The 19,280-nt window shown below is 45.0% G+C and overlaps 1 protein-coding gene and 1 long non-coding RNA gene across 6 annotated transcripts in view; one reads left to right on the top strand and one right to left on the bottom strand.

Moving 5' to 3' along the window:
- The window catches only part of LOC135107895 (homeobox protein abdominal-A homolog), a 149,305-nt gene that overhangs the window by 67,878 nt on the left and 62,147 nt on the right, over nt 1–19,280 (top strand). For 4 of the 5 annotated variants that reach the window (XM_064018264.1, XM_064018266.1, XM_064018265.1 and 1 more), the window contains 2 exons: nt 14,751–14,798; nt 16,431–16,466. In XM_064018264.1, the coding sequence (XP_063874334.1) occupies nt 14,751–14,798; nt 16,431–16,466 (84 nt within the window). The remainder of the gene's footprint in view (nt 1–14,750; nt 14,799–16,430; nt 16,467–19,280) is intronic. The other variant, XM_064018267.1, reaches the window with a different exon arrangement.
- The window catches only part of LOC135107896 (uncharacterized), an 85,611-nt gene that overhangs the window by 42,145 nt on the left and 24,186 nt on the right, over nt 1–19,280 (bottom strand). The window lies entirely within an intron of this gene.

The raw sequence follows: 19,280 nt of genomic DNA, 5'->3' as shown, positions 1-19,280 counted from the left end.
CTCTCTCTCTCTCTCTCTCTCTCTCTCTCTCTCTCTCTCTCTCTCTCTCTCTTACCATACTAAGATGAAGACGCACAAATCCCGGAGCATCTTCACCATTTCCAGCACACTCGCCCTCACCACCATTCCCCGTCCACCAGCCAGCCAACCATACATACATAACAACCATCATCACTATCTCGACCACCATCCCCATCAATAAGTCTCGTTCGTGGCCAACATCCTCCCTTCCAGAGCACCACCACCACCAACACCACCACCAGAACCATCTCTTTTATCTCCTCCTCCTCCTCCTCCTCCCCGTCCTCATGCTCATCCTCCTTTTTCTCTCTTTCTCTTCTCCTCCTCCTCCTCCTCCTCTCCGTCCTCTCCCGCCCCAGAACACAACTGCAACAGAGCACTCTAATTGCATTCCCTCAGTGTCGCTGTTTTATCGTTTGTGCCTCGGCAAGTCTTCCTCCTCCTCCGTCTCCTCCTCCTCCTCCTCCTAAGTTGCTCTATTTATCCTCTTCTCAAATGAAACTTACAAACGAGCACACGTCGCACCCAACTTTACTCAAGTATAAAGAAGTTAGTTTTCTTTTCATGTCCATTCATTTAGAGAACACGGAAACGTCATGTACAATATTATAAAACATACATAAATTGTTTATTTGGACACACTGCTTCACGGGACGCAAGTTTTGTAAATATGGCTTTACTCAACACACACACGCACACAAAAAGGAGGGAAAAAAAAGCGTACATAAGCGTGAAAGTGGCATAGCACCATCTTGCATATCCTCCTTTATCCTTACTCCCTCACTTTCTCGGGTCCTTCTCTGTGTGTTCCTTCGTGTCTCTTCCGACCATTACTCCAATAACAAGCTCCACCCAGAGTGAGGTCGCCGCCTGGGACTCATCAGGGAGATAAACACAATGAGTCTAAACAAGAGTAACTTAATTTAACACTATGTTGGAAGAACCACAAAAGCTCACACTTTTTATCTTCCTTTACCTCTTTCCTTCCTCCCTTCCTTCCTCTGCATGTTATTTACTTTGGTTATTTTCTCACTTCATGTCATATTATCTCCACTAAAGAAAAAAATACTTTGCTCTTTCCCTGCTTCTTAATATCCTGGAGAAGGGTGGGGAGAAAGAGAAAGAGAGGGAGAAAGAAAGAGAGAGAGAACACCTCGACAGACTTGTTAAGGTCCTACTCGTAAATACTGGCCTACTCGAAGGTGACGTATGCGAGGAGTGGAGGAGCAGTGAGGAGGGAGGGAAGGAGGCGTGGAGGGTGGAGGGAGGGAGGGAAAGGTGGTGGCATTGAGGAAGAGGAGGACCTGAAAAGGGCGGTAAAGTAGGAGAGAAAATTGAGGTGATGCAAGAGAGGAGGAGGACTCTTAGGGAAGGGGCAAGAATACAATAAAGAAAATAGTAAGTTAAAATTTAATAAAGTGCAAACTAAAATTATTGAAGGAGATAGAACAATGGGCAGTTGTGGAAGAAAGAAGAGAAGGAGGAGGGAAGGCGAGGAGGAGGAGGAGGAGGAGGAGGAGGAGAAAAACTGGAAGAAATAGGAATAGAAGGAAGAGGATGATAAGGAGAGACAAGGAAAATGGTTATGAAAACGTTACCATACGAAACCTTGATAAAAAGAAGAATGCGAAGAAAGATAAAACGAAGAAAGAGAGAGAGAGAGAGAAAAATTAGGAAGACATAAAGGAAAGAGAAAAATGACAAACATAAAGAAAAAAGAAGTGGAGCAAAATAAATGAGGGGGGAAGAATATTCAGAGAGAGAGAGAGAGAGAGAGAGAGAGAGAGAGAGAGAGAGAGAGAGAGAGAGAGAGAGAGAGAGAGAGAGAGAGAGAGAGAGAGAGAGAGAGAGAGAGACGCCCACACCAACACCCACTAAAGTCAAGCCCTCAGCAACACCCCAACAGACCATCACGTATGGAGCTACACCACCAAATAAGGGAGAAATATGGCAGTCCTTCCCCATAGCCAAGGCAAGACTCCCCCTCCCCCCCATACGTGCGTCACTCCACTCCCCGACCGTGCAAATGAATAAAAGTGATTAGCAGAGAGTCAATTCCCCCTGATGGCTGGCGGTGGCGGGCGCAGACAGGGCGGTGTTGTGGGTGAATGATTCGCTGGGGGCTAACTCAGGACTGGGGGAAAGATGAGTGATGGTGAAAATATTGATAAGAGTTCTTCAGAGAGAGAGAGAGAGAGAGAGAGAGAGAGAGTGTGTGTGTGTGTGTGTGTGTGTGTGTGTGTGTGTGTGTGTGTGTGTGTGTGTGTGTGTGTGTGTGTGTGTGTGTGTGTGTGTGTGTGTGTGTGTGTGTGTGCTTGTGTCATATTATCTCTCTCTCTCTCTCTCTCTCTCTCTCTCTCTCTCTCTCTCTCTCTCTCTCTCTCTCTCTCTCTCTCTCTCTCTCTCTCTCTCTCTCTAGTGCTATTACAGCCTCGAGTTTCTAGATCTGGTTTCATCACTTTCTCTAAAATCTGAATATGTACAAATCTACATTGCCTAGTCTTGCCCAGTCTCTCTCTCTCTCTCTCTCTCTCTCTCTCTCTCTCTCTCTCTCTCTCTCTCTCTCTCTCTCTCTCTCTCTCTCTCTCTCTCTCTCTCTCCCAGCCTCGCACAACACATCTGCATAAGCTGCTATCTCGCTGCCATCGCTCCGGGCCACACATCTTTGTTTTGAATAGGAGCCAGTTACCGGTAGATGCCATCCTCGCCCAATACCCGCGGCTAATGAGGCCCCTCGGACCCATGAGTAACCTGAACACTTGCTGGCTGGCGGCACAGACTTCATTGTCCTGAATGCAGGGAAACAGGCCGCCGATTCACTTGTTTTCCCCTTGTATGTTGGTATTATTTGAGTGCGTTTATATATATATTTTTCTTATTTATTTATTTTTTTTTCGTGAGTGATTTTTCGTCCTTATTCCTGTATGCGGTTTTTGTGTGAGTATTTCTTCACGTGAATCCTGAATCTACTCACGAAATACTGAGGAAAAACTTGAGTCACCCCAGATCCTCATTTCTAAAGCTGAGTTGCATGGAAAACGAGAAAGATCTATGACGAACACCTTTTTCGCATACGACCCTTCCTCCTCCTCCTTCTCCCCTTCCCCCACCCTGGACCTCCTCGCTATACAGTTTCTCTTTCCCACCCTCGTGATAAACCAGCCGTGAGCAGCGAAAACTTCTTGATGAACAACGACCCTCAATAAACTGGTCCCTTTGATGCACGACCCCTGCCTGATTTAGAGAGTCGCTCCACTGAATGACTTGTCCAAGATAAAGCCAAGAGCCTACCTAACAAACGACCTGTGGTGATTAACGGACCTAGTCTGTGTATAACGATTCCTACAGCTGAATAACGACCACCATTTGATGTAGTATCTCACGTGATCTCCTCCTCTTGTTCCTGACCATTTTTCTTTCTCTCCCTATTTCTCTTTGTTCTCCTTTTTCTCCTATCCTTCCTCTCCGCTCCCTCCTCTTTCTCCCACCCTTTCTCTCCGTTTTCTTATTTTTGGTTATTGTTTCCCTCTTTTAATCCTTCCCTTCCTTTGCCTTGTTCTTAAGCTCCTATTACTTCTCTTGTCCCTCCTCCTCCTCCTCCTACTTCTACTCCCACCTCTTCCTACAACAACAACAACAACAACAAAAACTATTACTACTACTACTATTACTACTACCACCGGCCTCCCTTTCTGCATCTCTTCCTGTTTCCTCTTTCTTTCCTCCTCCCCTCCCTACTTCTCTTTCTTCTTTCTCTTCTCCTCCCTCTCCTCCTCCTCCCCTAACAGACAAGACCCGTGAGTGATTCCTGACGCAACTGTGATGAAGGACAAATGGACTCAGGACACGATGACGCAATGATCAGAGGACCCCGTGGCGGTTCTGTATCCTTGTGTCATCGCCCTCTTCCTTCTCCTGACGTCTCCATACAGTGGATTCCTCCCCTTCCTTTGCTAAACCCTGTCAATCCAGAACCCAAAGGAAGACGCAGTGTACGAACAGAAGACAATTAGGGAAAAGATGACAATATGACAAAGGCGGGTAGTAAATGTGACTAGACACATTTTGACTAAAGAAGACGAACAGTTTGGCAAAAGACACAATTTCACGAAAGAAACCAATTGTACAAATAGAAGACAATCTGATGAAATAAAAAAAATAAGAAGACAATGGCTGCCAACCATTAGCACCATTAAAACAATTTCATGTGACACCGAAGTAGGTAAAGTGATTAATTAACCCAGAATAAGATAAATAAACAAAATATAATATAAAAATACCGTTTACAGTTATCACATACACGTATAAGTCTCATCGATACATCCCCCCCCCCTCTCTCTCTCTCCTCTATCTCTTTCTTTCTCTCTCTCCCTCTCTCTCTATCTGTATATCGTCCAAGACACTCGCCGCGACACTACTTAGCAGACCGCCTTTTCCAATTAGGGGGCACATCCGTCTGCTATCCGCGGCAGTGTATGGGTGGCGGTCTCTTGAGAGGAATCAGCGAAAACTACATTGGGATTTCTACCTTGTTAAGAGAAGGCGACGGAGAAGCTGAGAGCGAGATTAAACACACGGCGAAGCTTCTATTGTCTCGGGTGAGCAGCAAGATATTGGTCAACCCCTTCAAGACGATGGATGGCCTGTCAAGGAGAGGAGAGAGAGGAAGGAGGAGGAGAGGCAGGGTACAAATGAGAGGAAAGAAGGAGAGAGACAGATGGTGAGAGAGAGGAGCCTCGAGAGAGTAGGAGAGAGAGGAGCGATGCGAGGGTGGAAAGACGTGGCGGAGGTAAACTGATGAGAAAAATAGGAGGAGAAAGATATATAAATGTCGGAAGGACAAGGAAAAGGGAACAGCCACTACTGAAACAATTCCCAAATAGAAGCCGCAGAGAAAAGAGGGAAAAGAAAAATCTGACTTCCAAAAATGAAGAGGAAACTCCAATTATTCCTTGATTCATTTACGAGTACCAGAAAACGAAGAATGAAAATAAAAGGTAAGCAGTGCAAGCAGGAAAGTGGGAAAAGGAGAGGAGCTAAAACCGAGCGCCGAGGAGAGTAGTGAGAGCGTGAGAGGGAGGCGTAAGATGGAGGAAACAAACGGCGGGAGGTGAGGTATGAGGGAGAGGAGAGCGGGAGAGAGAGAGAGAGAAAGAGAGAGAAACTGAGGAGGGAAGAGGGACGAAGCAGAAAAAGAAGACTGGGAAGAAGTAGTGAGAGTGGGCAGATGGCGATACCAGAGAAGAAATGAAGAGTAGATGATGAAAAATTAATATCAAAATCGATACGAAGATTGAAGCTCGTAGTTAAGACGGACACCTTTATCACGTAGAGCACAAACACCCTCACCATTTAGTCAGCAACAAAACACCTATGAGGAGTTTACATGAAGTACATTATAACTGATTTAAAACAACTACAACGGAGGTTCATTAACGAGAAACAAACTGCTTAATCAATAACTTCCCTGCCGAGAAAGAATCCACCGTTCGCTTCCCTCACGCCCCCCAGCGATGAGGAACAATGATGGGATGGCGAGAATGAAAACCCAAGTTCCTCCTCCGTTCGCCCAGAAAAGTTATAAGGCATTCCTTGGGTGGACTTTAATTTTGGCCACGAGGAGGACAACAAAAAATTTACTGTGGGACGGCCCCTCTCCCCTCGTCCCCTTCCCCGATGCTCCCTCTGTCCCCAGCGAGGTCCTTTTCTCCCCAAGACTATCCCCAATACTTTTTCTACCACCTCTCAGTTCTCCTCCTCCTCTTCCTCCTCCTCCTTCTGCTCCTTTTCTTTCCTTCCTCTCCTTGCCTTACTTTCATCTATTTCCTCTCCATGATTTTCTCCTCCCCTCGCTGTTCCTTTTCCTTGTTCATTTTGTTCGTATTATCCCTCTATATTCTTAATACCATTTTTATGTGTATTCAATTATCTAAACTTAATTAAAGGTTTCTTGTGGTTCGAAACAAATAACATACATACAGACAGACAGACAGACACACACACACACACACACACACACACACACACACACACACACACACACACACACACACACACACACACACACACACACACACACACACACACACACACTCCATTAAAATCGAAAATTCATTTGTTACATATCGATCTTCAAATCTCTCTCTCTCTCTCTCTCTCTCTCTCTCTCTCTCTCTCTCTCTCTCTCTCTCTCTCTCCTCTCTCTCTCTCTCCTCTCTCTCTCTCTCTGTATCGCCAACATCAAAAGACTCGTTCTCACAATGTTAATGTGTCGACTTGTTGACTTGAGAGTGACAATAACCTGTTAAAAGCATTCAACTGTGATTGAAACCTGTTTAGCATCGCAGCTTCCCACAAAAAGGTGCCTGAGTTGTGGCGTCTGCACAAAGCTTTAACGGGTTTGAACTGCTTCAAGGCGACGGCCCAGCGAGACACGTGTTCAGGCGACTTTATTAGGAAGGTGACAATCCTGGTGAAAGAAAACGACTGGACTGGAAGGTTGTCACGTGCTTAAAGATAGGGAAGAACGGGTACTTGTGTTCGGCTCACACTAATGTAATTCTTATCTCCTTATATTTCGGGCCATAATGTTAAGAATCTGTAGTTTTACTTCTGATTTCTTAAGGGCTTTGGACAAGGAGAAAATGAGTAAAGGTATATATGACTATTCGTTTAATAATAATATGTAACAATTTGTAAGATATTGACGAAATCGAGAGAAGTTTTGTGTGATTTTATCATGTAAGCGTAGTGGGAGCTTTGGTTCGGGCATGCTCCATAACCATAAAACAAATGTCCTAAAAATTTTTCAGACATAATAACGTCGCTCACTATAATGCAATCACAAGTGCATTTAGTAAATATTTTGTCTACGTGAGTTTAACAACTGGCCCCGATCCCTAACACGCACTCTCTCTCTCTCTCTCTCTCTCTCTCTCTCTCTCTCTCTCTCTCTCTCTCTCTCTCTCTCTCTCTCTCTCTCTCTCTCACTTTCTGAAATACGGAGACGCACTCGCGCGCACACACAACCTGGACCCACGCACACAGACTTCAACACGCAATGGTCCATAAAAATGGGCGTTAAAAACATCGAAATTACTCCGTCTGGGTGAGCAATTAGGCTGTAACTCTGGCAGCGAAATATGAGTACATTAGTCGTACACAGTGTCGATTCAAAGCCATATTTCTGCCCTATGTTTACGAGTTTTAACTGCGTTCCCCTGTAATCCATAGGCGATGGAGACAGTTCTCCAGTCACCCAATGCTCGCTACCAGCCACTCTAATTACCAAAAAACAGATACCAGATACTCCCCGGTGGTGTTAATGGTGATCCCCCGATACCTGGCTAATCTGGGTGCTAGTGAGGCGGCCACGGTAGTTATTGGTTCGAATGTTCGTAGGCCAATGACCGATAAGTGCCCTCGTCCGGCCGGTAATTGCCGAGGATCTTGACTTAATAGGAGGTGTCTTGGCAGGGCGGTCCGTCGCACTTGTGAAAATATGCAGGGCGTGAATAATAGCATGCATTTATAGATATGCATTTTAACGGCAAAGGAATGAATCCATGCATCTACGTGTGTGTGTGTGTGTGTGTGTGTGTGTGTGTGTGTGTGTGTGTGTGGCGGTATGCATATGTAAAAGGCAGACTAGCATATATACTAAGTCTACACTGTCTCGGTATGTATAAATGGGCAGTATGCATGTAAGGGAGGCAGGAGCGAATAGGTGGTTAGTGAGAGTGACGATGCATCGCCTTGAGCTGCGGCGAAGGAGAACCTGCCTAGCTCTCTTCCTCGCCCACAAGTAGCCCCGCCTGGCTGAAGGGGACGCCACAGGAACAGGCCCACCAGCATACAGCTGTCCCGCCGCCTTCAGGTCACTCATGCACGGCAGCTCCCGAGGGCGTCAGTGTACGTACATCCCGAGGATTCCAATGACCCGAATGGCGGGTTGTCTTCCAGCGCCGGCTGTCAAGACTTAAGCCGGAAAATAAAGGGGAGACAACTACTTCGAGTCAGTCTCTGCATACTTAGCCTCGCAGCAAAGCCGCTTAGTATTCCCTCGCATACAGACACACGCAGCACATATGAGTGGAGCTCATTAGGCAGTGCAAAGTGATTGTCATGGTGAACACTGATGCAATTTGATAACACAAAATATACCATTCAAGTCGAGGAAAGAATACTGACAACAAAGATTTTGCTCCAGCAAGAAGGAATTATATATTAAGTATAAGTAATCAAATTTGTTACTTCACTCATTAGCACGTTGTTGATAACATCGGCTTAAAACAATAACTATAACATATGACACTGTCCTGTTCAAACTCTTTAAATACAAATGGAAAACATGCCTTTTAACAAAATACCACCACGGCAAAATCTATGATGCATGTTCTGTTCACCTTTAATAGCCAACCTTTGAATAGTGGCCCTACCAGAAGGAACTCTGACCAGGGATGGCCGGTGGCGGGGAGGCACGGGTGACATGTGTCAGGCGAGGGAGGGAGGGAGGGAGGGAGGGAGGAGAGCAAGGAGGAAGGAAGGGCGAAAGGTGGCGTGTGGGGCAGCCATCCAGTGACCTGCTCCCTGCCTCCCTGTGTCTCTGTGACCAGCCAGGATTGCTCTCTCATATTTATTACGCCCATGCATAGTAGTGAATGTTCCCCTTCCTTTCTCCCTCTCTCTCTCTCTCTCTCTCTCTCTCTCTCTCTCTCTCTCTCTCTCTCTCTCTCTCTCTCTCTCTCTCTCTCTCTCTCTCTCTCTCTCTCTCTCCTGTCCTTCCTGTTCCTCCTCTTTTTGTATCCCTTCTTTTTTTTGCTGTTCCATAATTCCCGTCTTTCACACGTGTGTATTATGCGTGTTACCAACTTTATGGTCTCGTTTTTCTTTCTATTTACACACTTTTTTGTCCTGTTCCCGGTATCTATTTAAGTTATTTATGTCTTATTCTCTCTCTCTCTCTCTCTCTCTCTCTCTCTCTCTCTCTCTCTCTCTCTCTCTCTCTCTCTCTCTCTCTCTCTCTCTTGAATGGACAACTGGTGAGCGAACAGAAACACGCGCCTCGCCAAAGAATCACAAGTACAACAATATCTCGTCCTGTCAGCCTGTCGGACCTCTCGCCCTATGAGGCAAGAGGTGGCGAGCCTACCTGTCCTACCTGTATTGTGATCACCTCCTGAGAGCACCGTGCTACACTACCTTGGGACACCTCAATTACCTTACAACTAGACGACTTGTGTGTGTGTATGTGTGTGTGTGTGTGTGTGTGTGTGTGTGTGTGTGTGTGTGTGTGTGTGTGTGTGTGTGTGTGTGTGTGTGTGTGGTGTAGGTGTCGTGAGGAAGGGCAGGTAAGGGCTGGTCTTTGCCAATAGCCTGAGACTCAATCAGTTCCAGGAGCTATTTTAGTGTCCCAAGAAGCTTCCAGACCCGCCAGAAACCTCAGAACGTACTTACATGTGTGTGTGTGTGTGTGTGTGTGTGTGTGTGTGTGTGTGTGTGTGTGTGTGTGTGTGTGTGTGTGTGTGTGTGTGTGTGTGTGTGTGTGTGTGTGTGTGTGCCGCCACAGACTCATAAATATTCAGTTCTAATGAAAATCAATATACGGATTAAAGTTAATGAACGAATTAATCTATGTATAGAGCTTAAAGGCTTAGTGTTCCGGAAATTCCAAATTCTAATAAACAAGAACGAGGGAAGCAGGTGTGCGAGATTAAGGAAGAAATTTTACACCCGAATAAATCATAAAACAAGGGAGAGAAGAAAATAAATAAACAAATACAATGAGAAAATACAATGACGAGACAGTATATTGCTACACATCATCATAGTCACCCCTGGCTGAGGTGATACTCGGCCTACTAATTAACCTGGGAAAGGATCGCATCGGTACTCAGCTCGTAGCCCTTGCGGTGAGACACCAGCAGGAGGGAACCCAGTGAAGTGACGCCTCCAAATATACCGTGGTGGTGATGGCAGTGGTGGTGGTGGTGGTGGTGGTGGTGGTGGGAAGTCAACATGCTAGTGATATCAGATGATGAACAGCAATGATGGTTTCTACTGTTGTCTGTTGTACGAGCAAAACGAATAGTAGACCCAGTGGTGATAATAGTATAATTGTTAGTACCACCGTGATTGCCGGGAGCGAGGGCTGGAATGTGATTTCGAAAATGGAAGACTGGCTGGAAAATTACAACGATGGCTGAAATAGAGGACAAGCCGGGATGATAGAATAAAAATATGATTCCTAAGTGCTATGAAATGCTGGAAGATAAAACGCACTGCGGAATGGAGTGATCAGAAAGGGAAGGAAAGAAAGAAGGAAAGGGATGGAGGAAGAATTGAGGGATGGAGGAAATAAAGGGTGGAGGAGGCACGAAATAGAGGAAGGAGGGAGGATGTTGGCACGAGCAGGAGGAATAAGGTGCTACTCCACAGGCTAAAGAATGGGACCGGACCTTCAGTGAGAGAGGGAGGTAAGGAAGAATGGGGAGGAGGATGGAAGACGGAGGGGACAAGGAGGAAGAAGGAAGAGGAAGGAAGAGGGATGGGGAGTGGAGGAGTGGAGGGGCTACTCGTCGACCACAAGAGCAGCGTCAACACCCACGACTCATTCTGACGTCCACATCACTCTCCTGCCTCCCTTCTTCCCTCACTCACTCACTTTTACTCCTTCTCACAGTCACTCTTCCTCCCTACTCTCTCTCTCTCTCTCTCTCTCTCTCTCTCTCTCTCTCTCTCTCTCTCTCTCTCTCTCTCTCTTTCTGTAAGCTTTTTTTATTTATTCATTGGGTTTTCACTATCATTTCTTCCTTTCTTTCTCCTTAATTAATTCTCCCTTCCGTTTCTTTCTCTTACTTCCCTTCCTTCCCCTCAATCCTTCAGCAATGACTGTTTTGATCATTGTAATCAAGCCTGTGGTGAGGGAGTGACTCTCCTCCGATCCTTTTTAGCTTGGAAAGAACACACACACACACACACACACACACACACACACACACACACACACACACACACACACACACACACACACACACACACGCACACACACGAGAGCCAGCACTTAAATCATACACATAACAATTTCTTTTAATTAATATGGACGTGTCAGCCATGAACCAGAAATTTAGTAAGCCATGACAAAGTCACGTCATGCATGTCAGCCATCCACACAGGTCTTGATTCCTTCACATTCCTCCTTTGTTGGAAATCATGAAGCGTTCTGTCCATTCTTCCGTTCTTTTTCTCTGACTGACCGCACGTAGGCAAGGTTTTGTATTGGGAGCGAATACAAGTCCTGCCCATGTCGGTAAGGACTACGCTGAAGTGCAAGTGGCAGGCAAGAACGTTCTTATGATAGCGAGGTGCGAGGCAGCCAGCGCGAGGCGAGTCAGGCAGAAGACCATGTCCGTCTGATCTCCAGTCTTCCGTTCCTCTCCTGGACGTCAGGCTGTCGATGCCTGATGTGTGGTTATGAGTGAGAGGGAGATAAAGGGAAAGAGGGAGAGGGTTGGAGAAGAAGATATAGAGGTGGGAGGGATAAGAGAGAGAAAGACTAAAGAGACAGGAAGTTATGCATAAACAGGAAAGGGAAGATATATGAAACGACGAGAGAAACGGGGAGAGAAAGGATTATTGGGAGAGAGGAATATGAATAGTGATACAGGGATTGAGATGACGAGAAACGTAAGCAAGGGAGAGGAGGGAGCAGTGAGGGCGTAGTGTACTCCAGCACCACAGTAGTACTCACGCTCCATTCACACCCTCCTGCCTCCCACTTTCTCCCCCTCACCACTCCTTTCCCCCACGCAAGCTATCGATCTTACGCCAGCTGAGGTACGTAAGCTCGTCCATCACAACATTCACTGAACCAGCCAGACATGAAGAAAAGATCATTTGTGTCAATTCCTAAACGTACGAGAGACTTAAAGCATTACTTACACACACACACACACACACACACATACACACACACACACACACACACACACACACACAACTTTCAGTAAATGTATTCGGTTGAGATGCAGGAAATTACTTTCGCCTTCCTTACTGACTCACAGAATGCATGTGTATTGGCTTCGTGGTGAAGACAATGTGAATATCAGATCCGGGTTTTCTGGGCCAGTCTGACCTAGATTTGGACTTGTTTAATACCACGCCTCGCTCCACTTGCCAAAGCTGTCAGCAGTTTTAATACCGACGAAACACAAACCGAGACAAGAGCCGCATCTGCAGTAATAAATTTTTAAACAGCCATTTGCATATCCACACGTACTTAAAATTACATAAAAATAACTTTCGCGATTTGCGACAGGACAGATTTAGTTTTAATCACAAAGTGATCAAGAATGCATTACTCGAGTCCATCTTTTATTTCCAGTGTTCTCGAGATGGACAGGAACATAAAGCTGTATGTCTGTATTTCACGCGTGGGCCGTGCGGTCGGCGAGGGTGTCGTGTGGCGCGGCCGTTTTGTGTGCCGGCCCAGGCTATAGAACCAATGAGGCTTTAGTCCTCGTGAGACGTATGAGAAAAGATAGAATTCCCAAACTATGAAGGCGTTTATATTCAACTTCCAGAGGGACATAAATATAAATTATGAACCATGAACGAGAAAAATGGGACAAACTTGGCTCATAAAAATCCGGAGAATGATTGAACAAAGCATTTTTTACCAGACCGGCCCACAATACACGTCCCTCGGCCAATCAGCGCCACTGCCACACCGGAAATATGCTGACGTCACCACAAGACGAGCTTAACTTGCAATATCCCTCATCCTTTGCCACATTACAAGTTAACACCTCCACTACCACTAATTTAAGAGCGGAACGTATACTTCACTATGTATTAGTATCAATAGGCATTTCCGTGTGTTTAAGTGTCATCAGTATCAGGTTAGCACGCATCGAGCAACTGGTGTTATTAAGAATGAAGCCACAATTTACTAAGACAGTGTGAGATTTTGTAAATGTATATACGTATGAGTCGTGTGGGATCCGCGAGGAGAGGGAAGGAAGGAAATTGTTTTGAAATTATAGATGTATATCACTGGAGCGCAAAGTGGTAGCTATAATTCTCCTTGGGATATTAATAGTGGTGATGTTGGTCAGATGTTGTGCCAGTGACGGGGCTATTATTAAGGTGCTGCACCACACTACGGCGAAGCTACACATGGTATAAAACATCACGCCCACCACATTATTCACACATAAAACCCAGCCCACACCCACGCTTAGAGGAAATACCCTTCATTTTTAACACTTTTCCTTTTTTTTTTTATAGGACGGTTTTCCTTATTACAGAGACAACACGTGAGAGTCATTTACTAGCAAAGCGCCACCCTCAGTACAAATATTGGCGCGCCTTCACGTATACACCACAAAGTCCCTGTTCACTCATATACCGTTTAATACAGTCCGCTTAGCATAGTCGAGCATAGCGTCTTACGAGCCTCTACGTCAAGGGATACGAGCCACTCTAGGCCGTGGAGAGGACCCGCTTCAGCACCACGCAGGGGAGCCGAGCCAGGGACAAAAGCCTGAACGTTAACGTGTTCAGAATTCGCCTCTTTGTGAACGATTTATTGATTTCGGCCGCCGCGTGATCAGGAAAGTGTTGAGGCGCAGGAGGCTGGCTGCGTGAGAAGGAAAAATCAAACCTACTAAGAAGGATGGAAAATGAATGGATAATCAGTGATGTAAATCGGATGAAATTATGCAAAAGAAGCTCATGCCAAGCAACCCTGGGAATGTCAGGAACGGAGTCCAGAAACTGAAAATATGCAGACATTCAGATGTAGATTATTTAAAAAGAATATCATACCAATTAAGCAACGTTAATAAAAAAATAAAACGCCGGCATCAGAGAGGGATCCGAGATGATTACAAGGTCACGTTATGGGACGCCGTACGTGAGAGGTTAAAGGAAGAGACTGGTAGGCGGGTCCTCCACTTCGACTAAGTACAGGTTAAGGGAGACGAATGTTGCATATTTATCACCTCGATCATCCATGCAGACTTACGACGCAGACGAATTTCACACCACGTTCTTTCTTTTTTATTAAGGTAAAAAATGTTGCCAGCCGGGATTTCTATCTATTTACGGCAGACATGTTTTATATTTTTACTGCTAAGAGCTAAGTTGAGTGATGCGAAATGGCACAGTACTCAGGTGCAGCATACCACGAGGGTCCACCGTGCTCTCAGCCAATCGATCCTGTGACGAATTTACTGCTATTCCCGTGCAGGTGAGGACGTGAGCCACGCACACTTGACAGCACGGTGGTCCGCTCACGCTCACAAGACGAAATTAAGTTTACTCGAGAAACACGGAAACATTTTGATGTCCACTGCTCCTTGGCCACTCGGCGTGTTGGTTGTGCAAACACCACGACTGATATTACCGAGGCGTTATCACCGAAGGGGAAGTGGCCGACTGAGAACTGGCGTCCTATTTCATCTTTACGAGACAGTGCGGGTCAGATTTCAGAATGCTTAAAAAAATAATATGGAAGTTACGGCCGTCATTAGGACCTGATATCGAGAAGAGCGCAATTAAGGCTTCCTATAATAGATTCCGGATGAACATAACGGTGATGCATATATTTCCTGGCCAAACTACATGGCATAAGTATGATGGATTGCTATGTTTTTACTAATGAGGTGTTTATTGATGAGATCAACATCTATTATGCCTTAACTAACCTTCCTTAATTATTGTTTCAGAAAACCAATGGCGGGGTCTGACAGCCAATTGGAACGGCCTGCCATGGAGTAAGTATTATTTTGGTGAATGTTGCCAGAGTGAGTGTGTGTGTTCTCAGCTGGGCCGACGAGAGCCTCCCGCCCACAGAGCAAACACTCCCTCACGCTGGCCCACGCTTGGCTTCCAACAGAGAGCAGAGCATGGGTTGACACGGGTTAGGGAGGGTGAGGGGTGGGGTGGAGGAGGTTAAGGGGCTGGTGGTGGCCGGCTCCCCCTCCCTTCCCCTCACCTCCCCTCCTACACACCACCACTTCTCGCACGCGGGTCCTCTTAGCGGGGCCCGCGGCGAGAACCTCACCGGCATGCTTTGTTTAGGCACAGGGAGGCACTGAGGGGGGACACGGCACTCAGGCACATGAAAACCTGCCCTATGTAGTGGTGTCCTTTCTCTTATTTTTCAAACCATCACATCCTTTCTTTTTCGATATCCCTATGGCTTTGAACTACTACTGTTATTACTACTACTACTACGCTACTACTCCTCCAAGGCTGCCTCCACCTCTGTTCTTCTCATATAGTTCACGAGACTCTGGTAAAAATGCTTGAGGTGTTAAGTCACATTTGGCATCGAAAGGTGGAGGTGCTTTGTAGATTTGCAGACGTAGTGAGAACGGTACCTGGTGACACACTCTCCCGCACTAACCAACAACACCTGCTTCCACAGTAAACACAAAGAATGCCACACTGCCTGTCACACTGCACAACTCCGAGATACTGTTTAGCCTCTCCATTCCCAGCTTCATCTCTCATTGTTACATTACACCGAGACACAGACACACAAGACAACTACAAAGTGAACTCTAAGCTGCATGGATATTAAGAAGTCATTATTGTAGGTAATTGTACGGCCCCTGGATCCTTAATGTTTGGAAATTAAAGAGTTACAAAATCATTATAGGTACCTCCATTAGAACTTATTTTACTGCAGCTTGCTTTATCTTAAGTGCTGTTGCTAGTACACTTAAACAGACCTACTGAATATGCAGAATTGTACATATTGTAAGTGCTAGCAGTAATAGCAACGGGGAGAATGACAAAACATCTCAGCTGCTGCGGTTTACATGTAACATAACAGAACAGTGACCGCCATTCCCATAACAGCTGATTCGATCCTGAGTCTCATTAACTTTTGTTCATTAGTCTCTCTCTCTCTCTCTCTCTCTCTCTCTCTCTCTCTCTCTCTCTCTCTCTCTCTCTCTCTCTCTCTCTCTCTCTCTCATTCATGTTGGCTCCAAAAGACAGATATGACAAACACTCACGCACATGTAAGCACACACACACACACACACACACACACACACACACACACACACACACACACACACACACACACATACACACACACACATACACACACACACACACACACTGCAATATGTCAATCCATGCACACGAACACAGCCATCAACTCGCCCATCCACACACAAGTATCCACTCATTCACACACACACACACACACACACACACACACACACACACACACACACACACACACACACACACACACACACAAGCTGAGGTGCCATTAGTGTAAGGTTTAGTGTGTTGTTCATGGTATACCAGTTGTTGAAATAGTTATTGTGTTATTATAATCTCCTCATGTAGTGATCAAGCACCACAATGACCTCATGTTTTAACAGCGGCGATGATAGACACGATTAATTCGTTGGCATCAGGTAAGTCATAATTATTTCTTTTCCCTGTTTCCCTCTTTCCCTTCCACTATAACTCTCTCTCTCTCTCTCTCTCTCTCTCTCTCTCTCTCTCTCTCTCTCTCTCTCTCTCTCTCTCTCTCTCTCTCTCAATCTACCTGCCTCAACGAATAACATTTTATTTCACATTTATTTGACACATTTTTTCCCATCCCTCGTCCTTCCATCTTTAAAGTTGCTTAGTTCTTCTCCCTTTATGGACCAAGTTACTCTTCTGGACATCCTAACTTGCTACTATTTCTTTTCGTCTTTCTTTACTTTAGTTTTATTATTTTCTTTGTCTTACGTTCTTCTTCCTTCTTGTAAGCAAACTTCACCTGTGTCGAGTTCTTATAGTAATTTACATTACTTTCACTTATCTCACTTTAATCAATACTTGTACTTGTCTTCTCTCTCTCTCTCTCTCTCTCTCTCTCTCTCTCTCTCTCTCTCTCTCTCTCTCTCTCTCTCTCTCTCTCTCTCTCTCTCTCTCTCTGCACCTAGAAACTCCTGCATGCCCGTGTAATCTGTTTTGCAATGTATCTGTTGATGACTTGTAGATGTAGAATTCCTGTTCAGTATTATGCTTTTCTAGAACCTGAATCTTTAATGGATATCTATTCTCTGGGAGGCCATCAAGTGACACTCCAGGCTACTCGAGCACTACATATATGCACCATATTTTACTACCTAGGCTTTGTCATACGAGGAACGTCTGTCTAATTTTTCTCTTATTTTTTTAGCTTTGCACTTTGGAATCACACGCTGCTGTTCCTTATATATGAGCTGAACGATCATTACGTTTAACTGAACGAGAGCTTGAGTGGCTTTAAGTGTTATGTCACGTCACGTTTTGGTGTGAATCCTTGCGGTACTCTCTTAGGTACTCTTTGTTCCTGTCGTCACCGATGATCACAGAGAGTTAAGAGCGAATGCCTGTAAAGACCATTCACATCAGAGTGCTTTCCTTACAACGACTGTATTTCATATGTCTAAGGATGAATGTTATGTTCTGTCTCTACTGAATATAAGTGTGTTGCTCATACGCGATGCATGTAAAGTACCAGCACTTTATATCTGCATTACCAAGATCCACTCTAGCAATGTTTTGCTACTTGCAGGAACCGTAACCAAGACAATGACAACACTACTTTTCTATTTCACTACCAGTACTTTTACTTAACTGCGAGCTCGTGAGTCGCAAGGAAGAAGCGACAGAGAAAGTAGCAACTAATTAAGGTTTTTGTCATATGTAGTAACCATGACCAATGCACTTAGTTCAATACCCTTTCTCCTTTGTACTAACACTAATTTAAATTCGCTGTGAATTCGTATGTTGCACGGAGGAAGCGATGCAAAATCAGCTATCAATTAAGGTGACTGTCACATGCAGCATAACTATAAGCAAAGCGTTCACTTCACTCCTCAAATCTCACTATTTTTTACCCAAAGCAATATAACTTGACAACGAGTTCGTGCGCTACAAAGAAGACGCGATATAGAAAGTAGCAATTAAGATGAAATCAGGAACACAAGATTATAAGCAAGAGTTAATATTTGTTCAAAGAAGGAAGAGGTTTTGGAGCCCCTAAACCTTCATTACCTCGCCATCACTGCTGCCACAAAGACACATAAAGATGGTTAACGCGTCGCCACTTAATGAATGCTTGCAAATGGAAGCGGATGTCCGTGGGTTCCAAGGAGCACCACACAACATGAACCTGAAGGCGGTGGTGTGGTGGCGCTGTCAGCCACACGCCGCGCCCTTAAGTATTCGTGTCTGGTTCATTATCTCTCTCTCTCTCTCTCTCTCTCTCTCTCTCTCTCTCTCTCTCTCTCTCTCTCTCTCTCTCTCTCTCTCTCTCATATGAAGGAGGTACATCCCACGGCTCGTCTCAAATTTGCAACTTAACAAAACTTCTTTCTTCCACCGACAAATTTCTGACGCAACGCATTTTTCATCCTTAAAAAACGTCTATGATCGTTATATCAATTTTTTTACATTTTCGCAAAACAAACATGATTTTCTTTAAAGGAAATTACTATACAACTTAGAACAAACAGTTGTGTTTAAATCAATGTATACCTTGCTTACTACTTCTCATATTTTCCTTTCCCCGTCTTTCTATATATATTTTTTTCTTTTATTCTGATTTATTCTTTAAGTTTTATCATATTCATTTCTAACCTGGAATATTTTACACCAGAAACGTATCTTGGTCCATTACGTATCACATTTCTCTTTATTTATTTATTTTATTTTTTTTCGCAACAATGCAAGTTCTTTATTTAGATTTCTTCCTCTTCTCTCAATACTCCTCACTTTTTGTTGCTTTTTTTTTACACTCTTCTTTCCCTTCAATGCCTTTTAAACCTCTGTTGCCGACTACTTCGCCCGTTTACCTCACCCTCCCTTCCAGCACACTCAACCTCCCTTTCTTTCCTTCCCCTCTCTCTCTTTTCCTCTTTACCTCCTCACCCTTACCTTTTATATTCAATTCTGCATGGTTTTAATCCCCTTCTCTCTCTCTCTCTCTCTCTCTCTCTCTCTCTCTCTCTCTCTCTCTCTCTCTCTCTCTCTCTCTCTCTCTCTCTCTCTCTCTTTCTGTAACTTATTTTTCACTTTTCTCCCATTTCTCTTTCCCTCACTCTCCCTTCCTATTGCCTATCTCCTTTTTCCCTTTCCTTCACTGCCCTTACCCTCCTCCTCTCTCCTCTCTCTCCCTTTCTTCCTTCTCCCCGCCCCTCTCCCCCCTCTCCCAATATCGTAGCGCCGTAAACAATGTAACAGTATGGAAA

Source organism: Scylla paramamosain, chromosome 16, assembly GCF_035594125.1.
Source record: "Scylla paramamosain isolate STU-SP2022 chromosome 16, ASM3559412v1, whole genome shotgun sequence".
In the NCBI taxonomy this organism is placed as follows: domain Eukaryota; kingdom Metazoa; phylum Arthropoda; class Malacostraca; order Decapoda; family Portunidae; genus Scylla; species Scylla paramamosain.
This window is presented reverse-complemented; position numbering and strand designations above follow the sequence as displayed.